This window comes from Lissotriton vulgaris, chromosome 9, assembly GCF_964263255.1.
Source record: "Lissotriton vulgaris chromosome 9, aLisVul1.2, whole genome shotgun sequence".
In the NCBI taxonomy this organism is placed as follows: Eukaryota; Metazoa; Chordata; class Amphibia; order Caudata; family Salamandridae; genus Lissotriton; species Lissotriton vulgaris.
In genome coordinates, this window is record NC_141697.1 from 261,655,955 (window position 1) to 261,681,210 (window position 25,256).

Genomic DNA, 25,256 nt, shown 5'->3' on the forward strand with positions numbered 1-25,256 from the left:
AACAATATGGGGGCACAGCGGATAAGCTTCATACATTGACAGGTAAAACTTCCTCGATTACAGCGCTGCCCGGCCTCCGGGATGTGAGTGGCGTTGCTGTAATGCGTGCTTTAAGTATATATGCGGCCGGCCCCAGGGTTGTAGGCGATCCGCTGTGTTGGTCATTAAGATCTTTCATTAAAAAAAAAAAAAAAATTAAAGGGAAGACATCACAGGATGGTGGACCTGCATTAGAGGTGCCTCATAAAAGGTCTGTGTGCAGGTAGTAGGTGAATGAACAGCTTCCCAGTGATTTAACCTATTCAAGTATGCAGCTGTTGTCAAGGTGGAACTTCTGAGAGGAAATGTGTTCTAGCATAAACAATGGAATGCATGATTGCTCCCTGCAAGTTCTACTTGGCAGTCATAGGCGCTCAAGCTTGTATGGATCTTTGGATTATGTACTTTAGAGTTAAAAGTCGCACTGAGCGCTTAGAGGCCAAAAGAGGGGTTGTATAGAATATTTTTGGATTGGGGTGGGGGCGGCATCAGGACAGATTAGATTATGCGGGCTTCTAATTTGCTAGTATCCTGTTAAAGCATTAGACTAACAGGGACCCTTTGGTACACTTTTCAGCATAGTGGATATCCCATCCAATAAAAATCTATTAAGTATTATGCCACGGTAAGGTGGACGGCAATACACGGTGTAGTGCCCAGAGCCCCAGAGGTAGAGGTTTGGAAGCAGGACCTCCCAGACAGGCCGGGCCCATAGTAGATGAACAGCATATTCCGCTCACTAGGAGAGACGAAAAGGTGGGAGGAGGAATTGGAGACATGCAGATAAAATGTAGGTAAAATTAAGGACCCACCAGATGGAGGATCACCATAAGAGTGGTGTGCACAGCTCTGAGCTCCACGAGAGAGCTAGAGAATGGGTGGAACCAACAAGTGCCCCAGGCTATAGGTTTTGCATTGTACACTGTATCGAGATTCTCACAATGTAATGAGGAGCTTATCATCCGGTTTATTGCTAATCATGTGCCATTGTGTGAGAGGATTGCAAATAACTAGAAAACGTGATAAAAATATATATTTTTAAAGTATTATGCCATGGTGTTCTCTGTTCTTAGCAGCATCGATCAGTTTGGACCAATAAAGCCTTTGCCAATATTACTCCTAGGTTTGAGCACTGGGTAATATTCTAAACACTTGTTGGCAAGGCCCAGGTTTTTCTTGCCTTTCATGCTTAATGACATGGCTTTGGTGTTCTGCATGTCAATCTCCATTCCGGAGGACAAAATGTAGGCATGGATGAATCAGCTAAATTGGGTGGGGCTAGAATAAAGCTGTTGGTTTGTATGCTTAGCCATTTAATTGCACCCATTGATATGTGCATGTGCCTACATATTTAGATACATGTGCACTTTATGTACATGTTTATTATGTTATTGTAATTCTTTTCCCATACAGAGAAAGATGCCTAGCGTCATGGTAAATGGAGTAAATAAATCTCTAGAATGGTAAGATGAAGCACTGATCTGGCTTTAGAAGCCCTCCAAAGGAGCATGCAATGTGATATTTTAATGCCACCCTTCCCTAGGTTTTAAGGGGGCCTAAAGATACAGAAGGGAGTTTAAGTCTCAAGTAGGTCTGATTTTCATACAGGTTTAGTTTTTTTTGTTGCTATATGTACCCTTGGGCAAATGTCTTTAGCTTGGCAAGGGCATGGCATAAAGAAACCAGCATTTACATGTAGAGTTCTCTTGTAGTAGTCATCGTTCAACTTGTTACGCGAGGACCAGAGTTGTGCTGTTATTGCGTTTTGCTACACCAACTAAGAATTTGTTGAAGCAAATAGGAGAGAGAGACATGGGAGCTTAGGCAATGGATACAAGTTTACTGATGGACGGAAAGAATGAGAGGGCAGTGTGGTCTTCATAGGAAGTGTTTTGGGTTGGTGTGTGTGTGTAACCAAACTGTGTAGCTACTAGTGTGTAGCCACACATACGTATGGAAAAAAGTGGGAGGACGTAAATATACAGTGGTGCACACAGATCCCTACCATATTTAGAGTAGAGTAAAGTGTCCAGAGTTGACAACCGCTACCCTAGTGGGTGCGATCTTCCAGCAAATATAGTAACCGCTTTGGAGTTCCCACAGGAGTGGCAGAGGAGCAACCGATAGGAACAGGCATCATGCAACCATCCTTGGCACACGCTCTGAGGAGTCCAATCGGAGGTGAACATTACCACTTTCAGGTGTGCAATCTTCCATCAGTCACAATGTAAAAGATGCAGTCCACACATCAGAAACCTGTAGGAATGTGCATTATGAAATCATCCGTGCTAAATCTCAGATGGATCATCTTGGAGAAACAGAGGAGAGACTATTACACAACTAGGTAAAGGTTGTCCAAGGAGTCCATCAGGGTGTGGCACGGAGTAACCCACAGGAATGGGTAATCGGACAACTAACCCGATCATGTGCTTCAAGAGTCCCACACAGGAGTTGTAAAGAAGCAACCCATAGGAATGAGTGATTATTCACCAGATACACTATTTAGTCTTCAGAGTACAAGCAGGACTAGCAGGTATAGTACATACAGCAAGCAACAAAAAAATACAATCTCGCTGTTCTTAACTGAAAATTAAGTAAAAAGCACGAGAAATGTGTAAAACTGCAGATCCGACCAATATGGATTACACAGAACGATCCTGATGATCTGAGCACCACAAAGCATTTTCCAGACTGCATTCTATTGCTTCACGATTGACTTGAGACTTCCTTGTGATTACTACAAATCTTCCTTCCCATAAAAAAAAAAGCCTTAGACCCATACGCACTAACAACAAAGGCAAAAAATGAAAAATCAAATAACGAAAGAAAAAGAAAATGATCAGATCGAACAAGTGACTGTAATTGTATAGATCAATAAACCTGCTACACTCAAGCCTTGTCCTCATTTCTGAATGTTGAGGTATGCTTGCCTATTGTCATATTTCACAAACAAATATTGATTTATCACTTAGAATGTTTGCATTCCACACTCATTTATAAATAAATGTCAAATTTAACTGATAAGTCCCAAACAGAAACTATAGGAGTTATCACCATCTTTGAATGGCAACCATGTGAGGACTGGCCTTGTCCACCACTGAACCGGAAAAGTCAATAAGAATGAAGGAAGAGAGAGCTACTCTATACCCAGATTCCTTTAAATGAACCCTGTACTTATTTCCTCTTTTTCCATACTGGCACACTGTAGCCAATATGGGTAAAAATGTAGTTACCCACTGCCAACTTCAGGCAGCAGCAAAGGACTGTGGTAGGCCAGACATGTTGCCACCACTTTCCCCAACAATGCCCCTGCCGAGACAGTAGTGGAACCGAGCACTGCCGCCATTGGAAACAACAAGGCTCTCAGAATAAGCATTATGCAATGAGGAATAGTTAGATTCTGAGGACGCCAACAAATAAGTGCTAGGGAAGCAACCCGGAATACAAACAGCTAATTATTTCATGAACAAAGTAGATATCTTAGTCAGCGAGTTGTTACAGAAGCATATTGCTTTGGATTATGCAAGCCTAAGAAAAATGGACAAATGTTTCCCTGATCAGAACAAGGGGGAAAGTGCCAAGTTTTAGAGTCGGAAGCGGGTCAATAATGGCTAGGCCCACTCCTATTTCGGTCGCCAGTTTCTATGCATAACCACTAAGAGGAGGAACATGGGACAGCATCTCGCACAAGAGGTAGATTTTGGTTGATGAAATTGACTGTTACTTCATTGAGTGCTACAATTTAAAGTCTTTGAAAATTTGTTCAAACGCCCCACTCTGGAAGAAGTCAACTGATGATAAATCAACAGCGAATCCAATGAAACAGGTACAACAGTATGTAAGTTCTATAACAAAAGCTGAGACTGCATACAAGTCAACCCCTGGTCACTGTACAAGACGGAGCGGAATCATCAGGAAAGAATGAATAGTGAAAAGACAGAGGACTCATCCCTAAAAGCTGGGTTTGAAAATGCATGTTGTAATATGTTTCATCATTATGTACTGCCTAAGGTTTTAAAGTAAATAGTTCGGAATTACAATCATTCACTTTTTTATAGGCACGAAGACAGCCGAACTGGTTGGAATCGATGACTTGTCTAAGCTTATACATGATGTACATTTGAACTGTAAGCAACTTAAATCAATGGGGATAGGTCTGGTCATATTGACCATTGTTGGTTGCTTACCTATGTATAAAGAATGCACGTGAATGCTTATTTCATTGTTTGCCCAAGCAAGTAATTAAACACTAATAAAAATAGAGACTGCATTATGCCAGAGAACTGCGACTGGAATATGTAGACCATGAGTCTCAATCTCAACAGCAGCAGAGATTAGGAGCAACAGATGTGTGGGCATGCTGTTCAAGGAGTGGGTAGGGCACTTCAACTGAAAAACATGTGTCATTCAGTTTGTGACATTGCCTAGGAAACGTTTTTTCAAGGAACGCCAGTTGCATATAGAAGAGAATGTCACACTTATCTTACAAGTATTTTCGGGCAGAGCCTTCTATACCTTTCTGCCAGGCAGAAAAGCTTTCATAATTATATCTTTGGCTAGAAGCAAATGAATTATTAACAAACACAATATGCCTGCCCCCACCTTTTCTTTGAACACTTATTTGAACCAATAGGACAAACACAAATTTGTACGTTTGCCCTGGTATTTATTTTATACCCATCAACTGCAATTTTTTTGAAATTTATTTTGTATAAAAGTTAATACAGAAAAGAAACAAAAACATTCAATATATTTCACTTAAACCTGTACACTACTATTTACAAGACTAACATATAAATTTCAAAAATACAATTCTCATGCATTCTATATACAATACACATTACAAACACGAAAAATTCAACAAGTTATTATTCAAAAGACCTAATCTATATTCATAAGAAAAGAAAAAAAGAGACAAAGTCAAAAAGAAAGAGTAAGACTTTAGTTAGAGAATGATTTGACACTGGCCGCAGCCAGTTGGAACGCTTGGTGTAACAAAATCGCTCCTTCAGAAGCGCCGACGCGTTTCTAGTCCAAGGAAACCAGTTCCTGGACTTTCATCAGGGCTTTGTCAATTGTCTGTATCAAAAATGCAGAAAAACAATAACGTTTTTATTATTTGACTGCATTCCTCTTAGCTTTTAAAGTTGCACCACCACTTATTTACACAAGAAAGTACCTGGGATCTTTTGAAAAAACCTTTGGCCTCTTTCAGTATCTTCAGGCTCAGGTAAAAAGGATCTGTATACTGTTCGGTTACTTAAAGGGACACGAGGACAATCCGAAATACGAAAATAAATTCCATACAGGGCTTATTGGAAGTTGAACACAATGATGCCATACCTCTCATGAAGAGGGTCCAAAACCAAACACTGCTATGTATCCATTCTTGCTCCTATTTTGTGACTGGATCTAGTAAAGGGATGGATTGACTTGTTAGCCCCTTATATTTTAAGGTATTGCGCTAAAGTACTTTGTATAAAAGTCTTACAACCCCATACCTTATTTTCCAAAATGCGCGAAGGAAAATATCATTCACACTCGCCCATTGGAGGGCTCCTTCGCGGAGCGCTAAGAGCGTGAATAGTTGTGCGCTTTTCGTTTCCTCTCGTAGCTTATTTCAGAAAGACTAAGCTTGTCCTCCACTGCAACACCTACGGATAAAACACTCTTTTGTAAGTACGCATGGACTTACAGATGCATAACGCAGCTGCTTTTTGTACACAACGCTATGACAAACGGTTGTCTGACTCGTACCTCTTGTCACCAACTCGCCCGGAACTGAATCACTCTATGCTGGTAATCCCGGGAGCAGTCTAAAAAGGCCTATATATCAAACGAAACGGTCACCTCAAGATTTCTGGGACTCCTAGTTTCTATAAATGAAGCGGACGTTAGCGGTGCTACAAAGACCTGTGACAGCGAAATTTCAGTGTATTTGAATGTACTAAAATCAGACGTGTTGTACTCTGACATTCAATTGAAATAAACCCCGACCAGTATTAATTATGGAAACCAGGTTTGATAACTTATCGACATCTTCCAAGATGTCCAAGCTTAGTCTTTATGAAATAAGCTATGAGAGGAAACGAAAAGCGCACAACTAATCGCGCTCTTAGCGCTCAGCGAAGGAGCCCTCCAATGGGCGAGTATGAATGATATTTTCCTTCGCGCACTTTGGAAAATAAGGTATGGGTTTGTAAGACTTTTATACAAAGTACTTTAGCGCAATACCTTAAAATATAAGGGGCTAACGAGTCAATCCATCCCTTTACTAGATCCCGTCACAAAATAGGAGCAAGAATGGATACATAGCCGTGTTTGGTTTTGGACCCTCTTCATGAGAAGTATGGCATCATTGTGTTCTACTTCCAATAAGCCCTGTATGGGATTTATTTCTCAAAAGTTACAATGTAGCCTCCATTTCGTTTGTAGGTCGGATTGTCCTCATTTCCCTATAAGTAACAGAACAGCTCACCATCTGTACATACAGACAGTGCGATCAACAAACCCAGTGCGCCAAAAAGTGGGATTCACCAAAACACTTTCCAACTCATCTTAATGACCACTAAGGGGACTAAGTTTTAAAAATATTTTCTTAAGAAAAAGAGGTCAAAGTAACCGATTATATGCCATGCAGGGGGATTCATAAGACCAACTATAAACCATAATGCAGGTTAAAGGAGACAATGACATTCTCAGCAGATGTGCTAAACTTCTTTTAGCTATGGAACGAATCTGGCTATGAAATTCTTTGTATTTTGTAGAAGACTCTAAGAGAGGGTGCAACACATTAGGATAGAATACTCATTTAAGTTCATGACCACAAATGTCACCTTCAGCAAAGTATTAGTGTAGGAATGGACAGTCACTAGTTTCTAATGTGGTTGGAAAATCCAATATGGATAGAACACAGAATCTATAGCCACATCTCCCCTATGAGATCCAGAATTACATCAAGAACTCCCTGACTAATGTTCACAGATCCAACCCTGGTCTGCAATGGGTCTAAAATGCAATATCTTGTTGTATCACAGGAAAAATGAAGTATTGGCACTCTCTCCAGCAACTTTGAAAGGGCAGCAAAGAGACAGGGAATGAGTCAATGGCCAACGTTATTCACAGAAACAAAACCCTCAATATTCACATCAGATCAAATCTTTATATTACATATATATTCTTGTCTTACGTATATTGAAAAATAACATTTCTTCCACAACCACACTGAAGATTTACAACACAGATAATATGAAACCTCCTGGCAAACAAGAATTAGCAGACAGAATTACTGCTGGTGTAGCCAACATCAGCCAATCAGCTGAGGGCTTTTCTTTGAAACAAGACAGAAGAAACAACACAATTTTGTTTGTTAACAGGTTGTCACAAAGGAGAAGTCTTAGTGCAGTTTAACAAGCAAGTGAAAAGACCCAAATTAAAACTACAGATGCCCATCTTCAGTCCTCGAGGTTCACAGCTGTGCCAAGTTTTCAGGATCACTGATTAATTGATTACCGAAGAGTTTAAATGTAAGTGACTTTCTGACGTGGAATCCTGGAAATCCCAAGATAGTGAATGTACACCCTTGCTCTAGACCAATTGGTAATGTGCTGCATGGAACTCAGAACTTTCCACTCATCTACTTCCATCTGGCTCTCCCTCAGACTACTTGTCACAAACTTACACATTGCTGTTTATCTCCTGCTGTCCTAAAGGTCGTTCAAGTTAATATTGTAGGGCAATTAAGTTCTCTATGACCCATGTGGTTAGATCCAAACAGTTTAACCCCTTGCATGCTGATGACGGCCCCCATCCGTCATGCACTACAGTGCTCGTGTGTACAGACCCGCCCACTCGCGATTCTGCCGCACAGGCGCAGACTTGCGGCAGCATGCAAGGGGTTAACTGACAAATATATAAACAGGTTTATTTTGGGTGAAAGTCCCACATGCAGATACAAATAAGAAATCAAAGTCATTGTAAACATGCAATAATCACATAAAACTGAATTGTGCAGATATTCTGAAACCGATTGCAATTTTAACTCCCTAAATTCAAAAGATAATCCCCAAGTGGGGAACTGGTGGATACATTTATTAAACAATTTTAAAAGTCTGTGATTTCTTTATCCACTTGCAGGTAAAACAAAAACCTTTCAAAGATAAAAACAAGGAGAAAACAAACTCAGAGATATCCTTAAACTAGGATCAGAAAACTAGTAAGCAACATCTACTGCAGGCGAATCAGCATGTATTCTTTTTATTGGCATCCACAGGGGGAAAAAAAACACCCGCCAAAAAGAATGTTAAAAGAACTCAAATCTATTATGCAATTCTTTCAAGAGGTATTTCAGATTTCAAACTATAACTCAGAGGAAAATTAACAGAATTCAATGTCACTCCCACTTAGGGCAACCCATTACGTGGAAATTCGATCAGCACATTTTGAAAGACAGCTGACAAACCACTTATCATGAAGTGGTAATTATATACTGAAACTTGTTCATTAGATGTAAGTGTAGTGAAGGACAGAACCTGGCTTCTACTAGAAACTTGAGTGAAATATTATATATTTTACAATGATGTAGCCAGAGAGACAATTACACATTTGAAAGTCAAAATAGATATAAAGTAAGTGAGCATCCTCAGTTATAAGACACTGTTCAAGACAAGCTCATCCTAATCACAGTTTCTACTTTCCTGAATGATGCTCCTGCCAAATTAGAGACCTTTATCTAGTGACCAGTTTAACTTATCTCTCAAGTCAGCCTAAAGGTCAGAAATACAGTAATTGGAGGGAGAACATAGTAATCAAGTAAGAATAATATTTACAACATAAGACTAACACAAACATGGGCCAGAATTACCCTTGGTAGCAAATATAACATTTGCTCCAACAAAATCAGTCCGATTACTAAGAAACAAATATAACTCTGCATTAAACTGCCCACAGCTACATGGAAAAGAAGACAGGGCAAGAGAGCAAAATGTACATGGCTTACTACTTTCGGTTCCACCAAAAAGGCTTATTCAGATGACAGCTGGATCTGGTCTCTGCACATATCACCCCATCTATATTCCTTATCCTCAAACAGCACATGAAGAAAACCCATCCCATTAGTCTTGTTGCCAACCTTGGATTTTAATTTAACATTCCTAGCTACCCACTATGCTTGTTCCACATATGAATACAAATGTACAGTATTTTTTACTGTATAGTTACTTTCCAACTGCTATAAAACTTCAAGGTAGAATTACAAGACACGTGGTGGTGAATACATTGGCTACAGTTTGACTTTCATCTCTGGTTTTAATTATTTAGCTTCAAGGAAAAACCAAACGAAAATTCAAAGCATGTCTGACTGAACATCGTATATACCAAGCAAAAATGGTTAAGAAACCAACAGGCTTATATATCATGGCAGCGCACTAAAAACAAATAATCCAGTATATTCAGTGCCAACATCTCAAGAAGATACTAAATTCATTCAAGGGAAGCAGCTGATGAGTGGGGGGGGGGGGCGGGAATCCAGGAAGGCATGCGAGTATAACATTTTGCTTTTTCCTTTTGGATCATAAATTACAATCTATCAAGCTACCAGTACTTTCAATGCACATTTTACCACTCTATTTTGTTTCCTGGTTAGATACGACTTTGGCGGGGGCATCGGACATCTATACTGTAATGTGGCCTAAGAGCACATCGAACACTGAGCTCACTCATATGCCAAGAGTTTTTTTACTGGGGGTTGGGGGTAGTCAGTATTTTAGAGGCAGCATTTTCTATGGGTACTGTTTGTTTAATTACTGGTCTATATGACTGCATCTTTTTTTAATAATAACAGTAATATTTATTAGTTTTGAAACCACCCCTCGAAGAAGGGCAGCAAGACATATATTACTGTTAGGGTGGGAATGACCCATGATTGGTATACGGACATTATTATTTTCTGGCCTGGATTACTGGTGACAGCCAGGTGGAGAGATCTCACATTTCACTGTTTCCTGGCGTTGGCTGTTTCTGCTTGAAGACAGTCTCATTGCTACCTGTTGTGAGAAGCATCACTTTACACAAAGATTGTTTCTGGAGAGCAACCTAAGAAAAATATTTGAAGGGGAACCTCCCCAAACTAGATCTAAATTTAGGGACACAGATTTACATCCACAATCAAGAAAATGTGTATAAATGTGGGATCCAAACCACCATACTTTGTTCTAGTTCCACTATCTTCATGACCAAGGAATGGAATTCTGTGCAGGGTACTTGAAGAGCAGTTGTTTAACCAGAGCTGGTGTCTGCCTGACAGCCATTCTGCCAGAGGTGAGGGGGATAGCACCCGAAGTCTACACTCTCTGGTGAAGTACCTAAGGATCTGTCTGATGCATGCGAATAAATTCTGCAATTGATGGCCTAGTGCATATCTTCCAAGAATCAGAACAGCTTCCCTCCTTATATGGACAATCTAGCTCTTCTTTCCCGTAGGTCACAGCATCAAGGTTTCTTTCCCTGCAATTGCGGTCGCAAAACATTCTTACATAGGCCTCTGACTCGCTATTAGGAAGGGACGCCCATGGAACGCCCCTTCCTAATAGCGACTTGCGATTCCTATTTAGTGAGTGAGTCGCAAAAAAAACTCGCTAAATAGGGATTGTGCATAGCCCTATTAGATTGTGCATGCGCAAACGGATCGCACACTCGTTTGCGCATGCAAAATAGGGTTGTACATCCGGCCCCAAATAATCTATATGTGCAACATTACCAAACTGCAGGCTTTAGGGAAAAGAAGCCATCACTAAATGGCCACAGAATCACTGTTACCAGCTTTCAGAGACCTTTAAATGTGCTTCATTCAGCACTCACTTGGTGAGTTAAATGTTCCCAATTGAAAACATTAAGCAGAACAAGCAGTGACAAAGCAAATAGGTCTCGCCTTCGTGAACTACTGGCTTTACAAATGGTTTTCAGCTGTGCTGCACAGCATCTTAGATGCTGCGCAGCTTGGTTAAAGTTAAAAACACCCATGCCCACTTTTTTATTTATCAATCGAGTTGGATCGTTAGTAAAAAAGAAAAAAACAAGCAAAAACCTTTTTTTTTCCTAAATCGAGGTGGTTGAAGTGAAGCAACACAAGCGAGTTCGGGTTGAACACCAAAGCAACACGGGAGGCTGAGCAAAAGCAACAAGGGTGGCTGGAGGAGAAGCCAACGTAAAATGGGAGAGGGGAGCAAAAGCAACAAAGTGGTTGAGGGAAAGCAACATGGAGGGAGCGGTTGGGGAGGGAAGCAATGCATGGAAGCAGACAGGTGAGAACATAGGGAGGATGGCAGGGAGAAGAATACAGGCAACAGAGAGAACAGAGTGCAGGAGGAGAGATGTACACCAGGGAGATGGCTCAAAAACACATGCACTTTACCAGGATGCTTCACACAAAAGGGAAAAAAAACACTGCTTGAAAAACATTTGGCAGGATCAGCGATGGCAGCCATTGACATTGTAAAGTTGCAATTCTCTATGGGAGGGACATACACAAAATTGACACGCTGTGACATGAATAAGGAGCACGCAAATTACTGTGACAAGGAAAGCCAACCAAAGGCAAACAATTGGGGGGAGATGGGGAGTTTCAAGCCACTCTTTATTATAGGTAAGCAACACTATGCCTTGCAACAGACAGTCCATACACTGCCTAGTAGAATCGATCTAAAAACCAGAGAAATTATCAACAGGACACTCTTATCCCTAAATGAGGGCTTTCAAGAAGGTAAATAGACTGCTGGATTCCAATTCTTCAATTTAGTGCTATTCCCAAATACCCACCTGTGCAGGATCCCAGCTTTGTGAATGCAACTGACAGCAGAGGCGATCTGGAAAAGGTACCACAGCACAGTCTGTACAAAAGAAGAAAGGAAACGACAAGGTGCAGTCAGATAGAAATCACAGGAATGTACCAGTCAATGATAATTTTGTATATGAAGAGAGTGAATAAGCTACATTTTTGCTGCAAGAGGTTCGATCGTGAGACAAAGCAGGGAGACCATTTCTCTTTCACCCACCACTACTGTGAACAAATACACCTCTGATTCTATGTGGCTGTCACATTTACATTGGAAAGCAAAATATGAAAGTGTGGTTGAGTCTGAGGTTACTCCCATTTAAAACGAGAGGAGTTTCATAAAACACTCAAACCAAGACAAGAAACCTCAAGTACTAAGAAAAGAGTACGAAGTAAACAGGACCTACAAAATAGGAAAAACAAATTAGACCAAAACTGGGGTAAACCCATGTCAAACCATAAGCACCCAAACAGGAAATAAAAACAGCTTTTGGGAAGAGTCAATAAATGCTGAGAACTCATGGGAGGACACGGTCCTCGTTCAAAACACTGGCTTATATGGGAAAACAGAAGGGTGGTGACAAAAATTGCTGCTCATTTCTTATCCCACACAAGAGGTATAGGGAGCACCTTATAGCCACCCACATCCTACCACCTTATACAAAGTAAAGACCCCCACACACTCATAACACAGGAACCAGATAAATGGATGGGAAACATTAGAAAAAACATGTGCACAAGACAATTTGATGGGTCTTTCCTTTAAACCCTCACAATGCAGAGAAGGTTGGCATTTCCCCAAACCAATTTACCACATCCCCATAAACAAACCCCTCACCCTCCATGCTTTCATGCTTTAAAAGGTTACCTCTTCATCAAACAGCATGTCCTTCTGACGAACAATCTTATCAAACAGATTCCCACCTGCATTTTACAAAAGAAGAACAGTCATTAAGAAGACACTAACAGGAGAAAAAGACAGTTGCATTCTGGTGCAATCCTCTACTACCACAAAGTTCACCCCTAAAACAGCAGCAGTCCCCGGTGCAAATTTCTGAAAACATATCCACTCAAACCCTACCCCTTTAACTCCTTATGAAATCGATGCACTTGTGGTTATAGCAGTGTGAAATCCTATGAACAAAGACCAGTACTCTACCCCAGACAAAGTACCAGAGGAGAGCCAAGACCTACTCCCTATTCCACAAAGATGTCAGTTCACTGGCACAGGAGACTATTTAGCAAGCATTCAGCCACACAAGATTGGGCCTAGCTAGCTCCAACATACATGCTCCACAGGAGAGAGACTCCTCACTGTGAAAAGGGAAGAACCAACCACCTCCCTCCTCTGCCACAGGAACCGCACCATGGAGGGACACTCGAGACCCAACCACTGCCTAAAAGAAAATAATCTTCCTGCTCCAACTTTAACTTAGCCAGAACTTACTATTGCAGTGTCCCAGTAATCAACCTGCTCCTGGGGAATACTGCTTGATGACCACCTCTGAACAGTCGCCTTATGTTATGACCTCCAGCATCTTTCACATCTTAAATATTCCAGTCTCCACAGCAGCTCTCTGTGCTGCAGGTTTCCAGTGATCACCTTAACCCTGCTCCTTTCATATTCGGTTTTCCATTGCTCAAACCCAACACCCATAACAGTTCCAGTGTTCCATTTACCACCCCACCTTGTCAGCACTTGCCAGTGTTCGAGTAGTCCATGGATCACTCCAAGCACCTCTCACCATTGCAATATTCCAGCTCTATTAGCAGCGTGCTGTTGTCCAGGAAGTGGTTGTAGTATGCTACTATGTTCTCGTGCTGCAGCAGAGCCAATATAACAATCTCATTCAAGGCATCGCGGCGCTCCTTCTCTGAGAGCCGGGTGAGGCACACTTCCTTCCATACTACCAGAGAGTCATCCTGAAACATAGGAGGGTAAACAAATGCCCAATCAGCTAACACCAGAAGGAATCCTGAAGTAAAAGGTCTGTGACGCTTACGGTGAAGGATCAGCAGTTTAGAAGGAAAATGTTTTGCATCTGTGGTGTATAAATGTCATCTAAACAGCACAAAATGCTGCATATTTTAGCTTAACATACTAGGAGGGGAATGGTATACCCTCCATAACAGGTAAAGGCTTGTCATTGTCAACACAGACACAGAGCTTCTGTTTAGCCCATTAAATACTTATTGAATCTCTCTCTTAGACAGCAAAAAAGTGACACATGGACATGCACGAAGTAATCTAAACAATTGGTAAATACACTGTTGACATTCCATCCTATGTTGTTTAGCACGCTCATACCAATAAAGAAAGGGACAAATCAACTTGGTGCTGCACCTAAACAGAACATTTCACCACAGACTGCTAGGCCACATCTACTCGGAATTGAAACAAAAGCTATGCCACACATGTTTCACGCTTGTTAGACCACAACAGTGAGACGCAGCTTCAATCCCTATGGTACAACCAAGCGCAGAAAACATGTCTGAATACAGTCACACTGCTTATGATGATATTCTTGAGTATTCTGGCACCACTCAATTCCGTTTTCTTTGCTCACCTGTGCCATTACAGAGACCAACCATATGCAAGTCAGCCTTGAACTTCCCCCAAAGGAGCAGGCAGCCCTGAACTGTGGGCCATCTGACCGGGAACACTGGCAACCCTATTCATAGTTAGACAATATTGGGCATCATAAGTGAAGTGCTGCCAGAGTACAATGTGACCATCATTTGAGAATGCCCATATAGACACTAAGCCGCTAGTAACTGCTGTAGATGCACTCCACATAATCTTGACTGACACACCACAAGAAGGACATTTGAGGGAGTTGCTTAGGCTGACTTTGTTCCCAGGGTATGGTTCAACAGTTCTGTCCCTTCTGGGGAGGACCAAGGGTGATTTGCATGATTTGTTCCAGTATACAGTTGCTAGGAAAGGTAATGACATAATTGAAAGCTCTCCAAAAAATGTTTTACTGTAGCAAGGACCTTTTATAATGTTGGTCTCAAGGACAGATGCGCCATTTTTTAAAGGTACAAATTATCAGACTAAATTTGAAAAATGAAGTAAGGCATGTTCTAATTTGAAATTATTGGGAACATATTTTACAGGGAATAGCTTGGGGACTTTACAACCGTATCTGCTCTATCAAATGTTCCATAAAGTAAAACGAATTTTAATTTTACACATGAAGACTTAGTGCACTTTATCTCTCGCCCTCCCTCTCCTCAGATTATATGATATTTACGTTTTTTAGGGGTTTTTATACATGGTTTTAAAATATTTTTGTATATTGTGCTTTTAAATATTTCTTTATGATGAGATGTGCCAATCGGCAATGTTGATCCTTGTATCTTGTAGTACACTTAACTTCAGTAGAGGTCTACATTAATAACAAAAAAGTGGCACAGAAAAAAAATGAGTTTGGAAGAGAGAAAACATCAGGGTAGACTTCTGGAAGGGAAGACATGTCACAATTCAAAGAGCATGCTCCACGTGATGCTGAAAACCATACCGTGATACTTGATTATCTTAAGTTGGCACTGACTAAGCTACCAGAGTTTAGGACAGAGGTCTTCAAACTAAGGAGCGAGCCCTCCAGCAGGAGCATGGAAATAACTCTTGGGGGCACAAGCTCCATACAAAGATTTCCCCTTTACATTGCTCATTCCGACATCTGAAGTAGGTTTACTTCTGTTTCTTCTCCAGAATCATGCTCATTGCAAGCAGGTCTCTCTTGGATTGGAGGCAGCGGTCAGAGTAGCCAATCACTGCGAGTAAGCATCAACTCTGACGTTCCTCCAATCGGAAACATAGAAGCACAGAGGAATGAATTGCCAGCGAATTATACTTTCATTAAAATAAAGCATGAAAACACATACTGATTTGCAAGGAAAGTGTCTCTTCCCTGTCTTTTGCCTTCCTTGCTGGTGCTTGTACATCGGTTCATTGCGCTACTGGCTAGACCTCTAAAGTTACTCGCAGGTAAGTTTAAACATTCTTCTGCAGGATAACTTCCTTATTCCCCCATCCTCTCTCTACTTTTACTTTTTTGCCAGTGCCAAACACAGTGAGTTTTGCCCCACAGCACGATGCTCATACACACACTTTCACTCAACATGGGGTTCACACTCTCAAACAAACATTCTTTCAAACAAACACACACACATAGGACATACATGCAACAGTTCCCCGGGCTGTTCACGCATTTTAAAACAGTGAAAGGTTGAGAAAACTTAGATGGGTATAAAAATCACCAGAAAGAAAGGAGCACAAGTGACTCTGGATGTAATATCCAGAAAAGTAACCCCAAACTGTTCCTTTCAGATTACAGCCACCGAGCCACTCCAGATATACAAATCATGGGTCACATCAAAAGGTTAAATTCTGGAGTCGCCTCTGTCGCTCAAGGTCCAGGTGATGCTGTCTTTGCGGAGCATCTTTCTAGAAGGCAGAGGAACACCCTGATAACTAGACAAAAATGAACCATTAAATGCAAATAAGCGAGAAAAAAAATAGAGCACTATTGTTCTTACATAGGGAAAAACTACGCTGTACAAATGCTGATTACTTAGTGTCCTTGCACTTTGCTGCCAAGAGGCCCAACCTGAGGGTCTTATCTCTGCGAGCCCTGGCGCTTTAGCAAACAGCAGTTTGGATTCTGAAAATCTTCTGTGATGCAAGCATTTTCATAGCCTTAGGCAAAATTACAGGTTACCATTTGTCATAGTGGTTCCCATATTAACAAGGTGTTTTTCGGCCATTTGTTGCATTGTTGTACCCCCTACCGTTCATTTGTGATAATTATGTTAAGTAGCTCCCTGCGACAGCCTTAACAAAAGGTCCTGCCCACTAAACCCTGATAGTTGCTTTGTACTCTAATCCCAGCTCTAATCAAGGAGGCCATTTTCATTGTTTCACCAGGTCTCATGCTATCTATACTGCTTTCGCCAGATAATACAAAATAAACGTAATGCAGTGGGAATTCCATTTCATTGAGTTGTATCTTCATAGCAAAGACCTTGCCACAGAATTATGTGGTTGCCAGTTCTGCCAACATTTTGCTTGTTCGCTGTATCGGACTGCATGGTACTAGATGAGGTCCTGAAAGATAGGAGTGCATGCACTGACCTTGTGGCGGTTTTCACTCAAAAGAAAGTTTCCCATCAAAGGGTGTTGCATGAGTTCTGTGATTTTGGTCAAAATTTACAACTCACAAATCTTACATCTACATAACACTGTTAATGTTTCACTATTTCTTAAATACATTGTCAGATAACACCTCGGGGTTAAAATGGTTGTCAAAGATGCTAAATTCCAGCTTCCAGAAATGTTTGTGATGCGCCTCCCCCACCTCCACGTTAAGGAACTTGAGCTACAAGAAGCAAATTAATCTGTGCATTGTCGGTGAGGATGATAGTAAAAGTAGAAGAGTTTGAAAGGGGTGCATGCAGGATGAAGCACAACAGCACCAGAGTAGATATACAAGTTTGCACAACTGACAGAAATAAATCTCTGGGTACAGGAAAAAGCTGTCTGCCGAGGAGCGTTAGAAGGGTCATTATGTGCAGAGTTTATGGTACAAGAAAAGGGCCTTCTTGGGAGTGTCTCCTGGTGTTATGTTTGACATGAATCTCCTGTAGGTTCATCTTTGACCCTGATGGTACTTTAGTAAGCTGTAAAGCTACAGGCAGTTATACATTGTGAGATTGTGTACTGACCATTGTCTCGATTTGACTTTAACTGCAATTGTAAGCATTTTATCTTGTGGATGTCTGACCCTGCCTTTTCAGCTGTGAATAACTGCAGGCATGCCCAGGTTACTTGCACACACAGATTGTTTATGTTTCTCACTTCACCGAGCGAGAGAGATAAGCTGCTATGACAGACAGTGTGGGATGTGTACAGTGTCAAAGGATGAGAATGTGAAGAATTCTACCTCAGCTCTCATCGACCCTGGCCAGCTTCATTGAGTGACCTCGACGCAGAGAGTGTAGCCAGCACCTACAGAGCAGAAGAAGGGAGGGGGAGCTTCTTGGAATCTCTCTCTGTGTTAGTAAAGAGTATAGAGACAGAGACCTCTTGCACCTTTGACAGGAACTCTCCTGGGAGTGGGCTTTTGTGCCTAGTTGAGACCTACTGCCTGAGACAGTCAACGGGTTCCCTTGTCGTGCTGTCAAGGATGATGCTAAACAGACAGCCGGTGAAGTATTTCAAGTTCCAATTATTTATTCCTGTGTACATGCAGTTACTTTTCTACACATTTATTCTTGTGTATTATTGCCATTTGATATATGGGATCTTGCTGCAATAAATATTCCCCTTTACTTGGCAAATGAGTGTTGAGCTTTGTTAATGTTGTACTTTGTATTAAAAAATGTGTAGAGTCCTATTTTGAAGAGTGTTCATGTTGTGTTCTGGTATTTTGAAGTCTTGCCCAGGTGCTTCAAAGAAAAGCAAGACATGCTTGGGGACTTGAAATTCTTATTCGCCTCTTAAGTGATTGTGGTACAGAGGTCTCACAAAGCAGTTTGTCGTAAGCTGTAGGACTAAGTATCCTGTAACACAGATCTATCACGTTACCTCATTTGGAGAACAACATTCTTTTTCTATAGCACTGAACATCTTATCAATCAGAATACCTCCAAACTGTTGAAAATTGGCAATGTTTTTAAAAACTGTCACCACTGTCTCAAAGTGAAATATCTGCAATGAAATAGGACTTGCCCTCTTAAACATCTGATTTTGCCCTCATTAGGATTTCAACTGATTGATAAGTATGCTAAAAATTGTGTTGGAGAGTATGCCAGCCCTGCCATGTCCCATGCATCAAGGGTTAAACTAACGTATTTTATGCTAGTGTCAATCACTGCTCTTAAATGCATTAGTCACACATTATAGCACCCCCGAGACATCCCCATAAGGTGCCCGTGACAAGGTTGCATTTAAGCAGCCAGCACGCTAAAACTGGCTACTCAGGCAGTGCCAGCGTTGCTGCCTAGAGCCTGCCTCTAGATTTAAAAGAACAGAGGCCTGCACCTAAAAGGGTCTAGAGGGGCTGGAGTGTTAAACACCCCGAGCGTGTGGGAGAGGGGCGAGGCTGTAAAGGGCGCTAAACCTGCAAGAAAGGCGCAAAAGCCGCCAGCCAATGAGAAGGCTGGGCAGGATTAAAAATTCACCCCATGGCATCGTAGCCCTATGAAGGGGTGTGTGGGGGGGGGGGGCAAGTGCCTGTTGCCTGTCACTGTTCGATGCGGGTCGGGCGCTGCTCTTCAGAAAAACCCACCCTCCCACACCCAACAAAAGGGTTGACGCAGCAACAAGGCGGTAGAGGAGTCAAATAAATGGAGCTTAAGAAGGTTGAAAGGTCACACCAGACCACACAGCAGGCTAAGGCGGTCAGAGATATAGGGGGCGCACAGAACATGGCCCTGGCAGCCCAGGCCCACCGGTTATAGTCCATACCAACTAAGCAAAGGTAGCGAGTTGGGCCTAAAAAGAGCTCGTGGAATTAATTCCCCCTCCCCTACATAGATGCTGAAACTCCAGCTCAAGGACTCTAGTTGACAGCAATAAACACCTGAGTGATTTATGGCGATAAAGGACTTTATGATAAGGAATCAATATTCCTCTACGTTTGATTTATAACTCGATTTATGACCTGTACATTTGATTTGATTTAGGACCTGGTGACAAGCCAGGCTGTTTTGATTTGTGGCACGATGCATGATGATGTAACGTTAAGAAGCAGTCTGTGATTTAAGATGACAGTTATAGTTGATGATTGTTTTATGAACGGACGGACGTGCAGGATGATTTATGACCCCCAATAAAGTTGAAGCAGGTGCAGGTATTGTGCAACATTGGTGTAAATAATGCTGCGGACAAAACCTTCCAAACGTGTTCATTGTGTAGAGTTTCAATGCAGAATGGGAGTGGCAGCATGCAAAGTATAACGTAAAATACCACCATGCACTGGTGCGTCCGTGTTGTTTAAACTAGTACTGACTGACAACTACTGTCTCTGCCCTCATGAATCCAAGAGAACTTCCGCTGTCAGTTTATTTCTGTTACTTTCTTTCAATTTAGGTGAAGCTGTCGCAAAACATACAAGCAATAAAGTGCTGGCAGTGAAACACAGCTGCGCCGAGATGCCAAACCCCAAACCAACAAGAGCTGACTTTCTGCAAGTGGAGGAACCGAATGAGGCGTGTAGCCCCAGAGAAACGCATTCTCTATTCTTTTTTGACTGGGACTTCTCTGTCGTGTTAGTCAAAATTTTAAGAATAATGATCCACCCACCCCAGGGTCGAGAGAGACTACCTACCTACCAGAGAGACCCCAGCAGGAACATCAACATGATGAATGAGGTGATTTAGCAGAGATTGGCAGCCGTGTGTAATTTCTCACTTTGGTAATGAATTATGACAAATTCCTGACTATTCTCTTAAAAGAGAGTTTGGAGCTTACTTTTCAGTCTCAAACTGAAAAGTTAAAGGAATTTTTAAAGTGAACTATACAATAATCGTGCTGAGTACAGTGTGTGGGAAAGACTTTAAAATGCCCTTTTTCTCCTGCTAACACCCAACACGTATATACGTGTAAACGAACTGGACGCTTTGTTCCCTAAATATATTAGCAATTAGAAGAGAACAACTGAAGCACGGATGTGTAATTCTGAAGAGTAATGGAAACAAACATTTAAATAGGATAAAACAAATCAATATACTTCTTGAAGCACACATTAAATATTCTGGGAAACAATTTCCACACGTTATCTTTTGTGTACAATGTAGGTTAATCAGTAAAACTGTGAACATGTAGTTGTCTGTAACAGACAGCGCGCTACCACACCATGCTATAGTAATATTTGTGTTTTTTCTAGCCTTTTTTATTTGGTATTAGATGTGAAAAAGTGTCGCACATATGGTAGCAGAAGTTATTCATAAGTACCTCGAAAACGAGGAAATGTCACACATAAGCAATGTGTAAACCTGGCAGCTATGTCATCTCTTTCCGCATGCCGGGCAATTTTGTATTATGCTCTGTTGTATGGGTCTTTGTGTGCTGGGGCAGTTTCTCACCTCAGTCCTCCGGTACAGGGTGGCTTCCCCGTAAGCCCCGTGTCCCAACACCCGAATGGGGACGTAATGCAGTTCTTCCTGCTCTCCGCTGAAGCTCCCTCGCGAACGTCCCACGCCCCCATCACCCTCACCTCCGAAGTCGGAGTTGATGGAGTCGCAGTGACGCTCGTACTGTCCGAGGGAGGACATGATGCTCGGTGACCTGGAGTCAGCAGACTGAAGGGTCGCAAAAGGAATACCTTGTAGTACGTGGGAACAGGGGGGAACAAGAAGACAGTAAGAGCAGCACAACGCGTATTCACGAACAGGGCTTTGGCTGCACACATGGACATATAGAGTTTTAAGCCCCTCTCTCTCGCGGGTCTCTAGACCCTTCCTCTCCCCGTGGCCTTCACTTCACGCACACCACCGGACCTACAGAGAAAGCTTCCATGTTATTATGAACCGGAAGCGCTATTCTGCTTTTGCTGTCAGTTTTCAAGTGATACTTCCGGTCTCAAACTGCGAGCAACAAATTGAAGTTCGGATCATGGAGGCCATCTTGGATAGGGTTTCCCGTGTCTGCACAAGAGTAGCTATTTGGGATCTGGGTATGTATGCTATCTATTACAGCAGCTGAGCTGTTAATGATGCCAAAAGAGATATACGATAAACTCGGAAAAGTTAATATAGGAATGCTGCTGTCGAAAATACATGCTAACATGTGGCAACACCTACCAGAGAGATCATAGGCGTCAAATGAGTTTAGGCAGCGAACGGCTTAATATACGGATATATATATATATATATATATATATATATATATATAGATATATATAGATATATATATATATATATATATATATATATATATATATATATATATAGTTTATGTCAATGCTTATGCATTTTCACATTTAATGGGATGTTTGTTAACAACAAGTGACACACTGACGAAGGCTAACGCCGATACACGTCTGTGCTGTTTGTTCCCAAAAGAATAAATCACCTGGATAAACTCTTGGTCTACGAGTGCTGCCTCTTTCTTGTTAAACTGAGGAGGGTTTTCGAGCGAGATATATATATATATATATATATATATATATATATATATATATATATATATATATATATATATATATATATATATATATATATATATATATATATATATATATATATATATATATATATATATATATATACATATACATATATATACATACATACATATATATATATATATATATATATATATATATATATATATATATCCATTCAAACGAAAGAAGTTCGCCCGACCTGTCTTCAGGAAATAACTTGCACTTTTATTCCACAAAGAAACAGCCTCGTTAAAAGTCCTTACGCGTTTCAGCTACATCGGTAGCCTTGATCACAGGTGAGCTGCATGCATGAATTTGGGGGGTAACTACGTGCTTTATACGCCTTCATTGGACTACAACATCTTTACGCAGTCCTTACTTATTACAATTCCCAGAATGCGCTATGAATGTTAAACAGTCTCACAATCTTGTGGTGCTTCCACTGCTAGTCATTTTCCCAATTCCCATCCTGTTTGTAAAATATCGGGTATTTTCACAGTTCGACGTGCAACTTACTGAGTTCATTCAAAGTACTGTTAGTCTGCTCAATAGTCATAAGGCTGTTGCTATTTTCCCAATTGTAAGTAGTACCTGAAAGCCTGAAGTCCGTACTTGAGGAACAAATGTGGTTCACCTTCCCTTGCTTCACAGTGTTTACCAAAATTCCTCGGCTGGAATGCTCCATGCCATTTGCTGTTTGGAACACTGCAGGCGGGTCCCGCTCCTTTTTACAAATCCAAGCTTAATTTGTCAGCAGAAAGCATAGACCTCTTCCAGGGAGGTCTCGGCGCTGGGGGCGGACAACCTCCATACATACATATATATACATAAATACATATAAACATATATATATATATATATATATATATATATATATATATATATATATATATAACTATCGATACTAAAAGCCATTAGGTTGAATGGAGAGATTGACAATTATTTTCTCTGCTGTTAATGAGTTTTTTCCAAAGAGAATAATGTGAGAAGTTGGCCTGCTATATAATGTTCACTATTCTAGTGAGCACTTTGTATCAGTCCAAACAACCCTTATTGATGATTGGTTGTAAGTCAACCGTAGACCAGCTATCCTAGTAGCATGGACAAGAGCAGTCTTTAGGCTAGACTCTAGAGGGCGTGTTAAGCCAGCTGTTATACCATCACATATACCCCTTGAACACCAAGTGAAAGGACACCACACAAGTTGTTATGAAAATAAAGTATATTTATTTAGAACACAACAACCCTGGACTCTTTATGAGGACAGGGTGCTAAGCACAATACAAAGCTCTTAGGAAAATACGCAAAGTTGCACAATTTACACAAATGCCCGAGGGGCACGAAAAACCATATACTCTAAAAGTGGAATGCGAAATTACTAGCAGGTAAGTACTACTCTAATAGGCTTGGGGATCGCTAGGACTTGACTACTGAACCTTCAGATTACTAGCAGGAGGCCTAGGGGGATCAGATGCAGAGTGTGCACTCTCACGCGGGATGCGGAACAAAGTCTATGGTTGCTAGAATTTACAAAGTTAGTGTTATCGGACGAATCCGATAGGTAGAGCTGAAACGAAAAAGGATCTGGACCCATGGATAGCAAAGCTATGCTGGAGCACCGAAATGATGAGTTTACCTAGCCCAGGGACTGCGGCTGCATAGGTCTGAAAAGACGTCGGGAATCCTTGTTGCAGTCTATGGAGCCTGAAAGAAGAAGTTGCTGGCAGGCGACCAGTGAAGAGATTCGGATGGATCCAAGCCTGGATCGAAGATGGAGGACACATGTAAGCAGAGGGGACCAAGTCCTGAATCACTAGCCAGTGATCAGATGGGCACCAGGATGGCACCGGATGGAGTCACCTCGACCAGGTGAGTGGGCGACGCTGGGCTCTGCAGTCTCACGGACCAGGAGGCGTTGTCAGCGACCAGGATGGAGGTGCGAGCTGTCCCACGATGGTATCTGCTGTTGACGTCGCTGGACCCAGGATTGGGGCAACAAGTCTTGCCAAATGCAAGCCCACGCGGTGGACTCAAAATGGCGTCTGGAGTGGACCAGGAGGGTCCAGGGTGCTCCTCTTTTGGAGGGGAGCAAGCAAGGGCCAGTCTGGAGCAACCAGACCAGCGGTGTTGATGTCGTCGTTCGTCGTCGGGAAGGCCACAAGCCAGCGGGCTAGTAGCCAGACAACGCGGTGAGCAGCAAAGAGCAGAAGGGCCCCACGCAGATCTCGTGGAGGCTGGGAGGCTGAACTTCGGTGCTGGAACTGCTCAGGGTTGGGGCTTCTCGGACCCCAAAGCACTCACTCGAGGATCCCTCGGCGGTCGTGCTGGGCAAGCGTCGTGCAGTCCTGAAGATGGCCGGTCCCTCGAGGTCTCGTCACACCCACGAATCTCAGCTGGGCAGATGATGCAGGTTGAGGTCAGAGGTGCCAGGGAAGCCGGTTCTCGTCGAGCTGGGCAATCTTGATCCGGAGGAGAGACTTACAGCAGACCGCGATGCTTGGATGGTGCCTGCGGATGCAGGGTGACTACTCCTTAGTCACAAGGGAGAAATCTTGAGAAGAAGTCGAGAGTTCCTTTCGTAGAAAGTAGTTTCAGGATTCAAAGATGATCTAATTTGGAAGGGGGCCCGCTCCTATCTTTATACTAGGAAAAGGGGCTGGCACGCGACTAGGTCCTGCCCATGGGTGGGACCAGGAAGGGGGGTGGTTACACCCCTCTCCTATGCCAGACTTTTCCCAGGTCAGGGGCTGGTGTGCCCCTGGAACTGGTTCTAGCCGGCCTAGGCATAGTGAGCACCGGGGTGCCACTTGCAGTCACCTTCCTCTAAAGCCCTGCCTACCCAGGATACACAAAACCCTGTCTGGGATGGTGCTAGCACTGCCCCTGACAGGAAACCCTTTGTCCAAGCCTCCCTCGCTGGAAGGACTCCCAGCAGCAGGAGGTCAGACTTGTGTCTGTGGTGGCAGCATCCATTTTGTGATGCTGAGGCTTGAGTTAACTTTAACCGGGGTTCACAGTTACATACATGTCGTGTCACTCTAGAAGGGTGGAATGCTAACCCCGTCGCCAGAATTGGCGAGGGGTTAGTATTCAAATTCGTATGACACCTTACTCGACATGTTTTGATATAGCGATACCAGAGTTAGCATATAACCGCGAGGATTATAATGCACTTAAGAGTATATGGTACGCGTTATCATGGAACAGCTATT

General features: G+C 42.1%; 1 protein-coding gene across 1 annotated transcript in view; it reads right to left on the reverse strand.

Moving 5' to 3' along the window:
• The window catches only part of NEK9 (NIMA related kinase 9), a 341,543-nt gene extending 320,122 nt beyond the window's left edge, over positions 1-21,421 (reverse strand). The window contains exons 1-4 of the mRNA XM_086937511.1: positions 20,963-21,421; positions 13,615-13,792; positions 12,738-12,793; positions 11,854-11,924 (exon numbers count right to left, since the gene is read on the reverse strand). Coding sequence (XP_086793637.1) covers positions 11,854-11,924; positions 12,738-12,793; positions 13,615-13,792; positions 20,963-21,151 — 494 coding nt within the window. The 5' untranslated portion in view covers positions 21,152-21,421. The remainder of the gene's footprint in view (positions 1-11,853; positions 11,925-12,737; positions 12,794-13,614; positions 13,793-20,962) is intronic.
• Between the last annotated feature and the right edge of the window lie 3,835 nt (positions 21,422-25,256).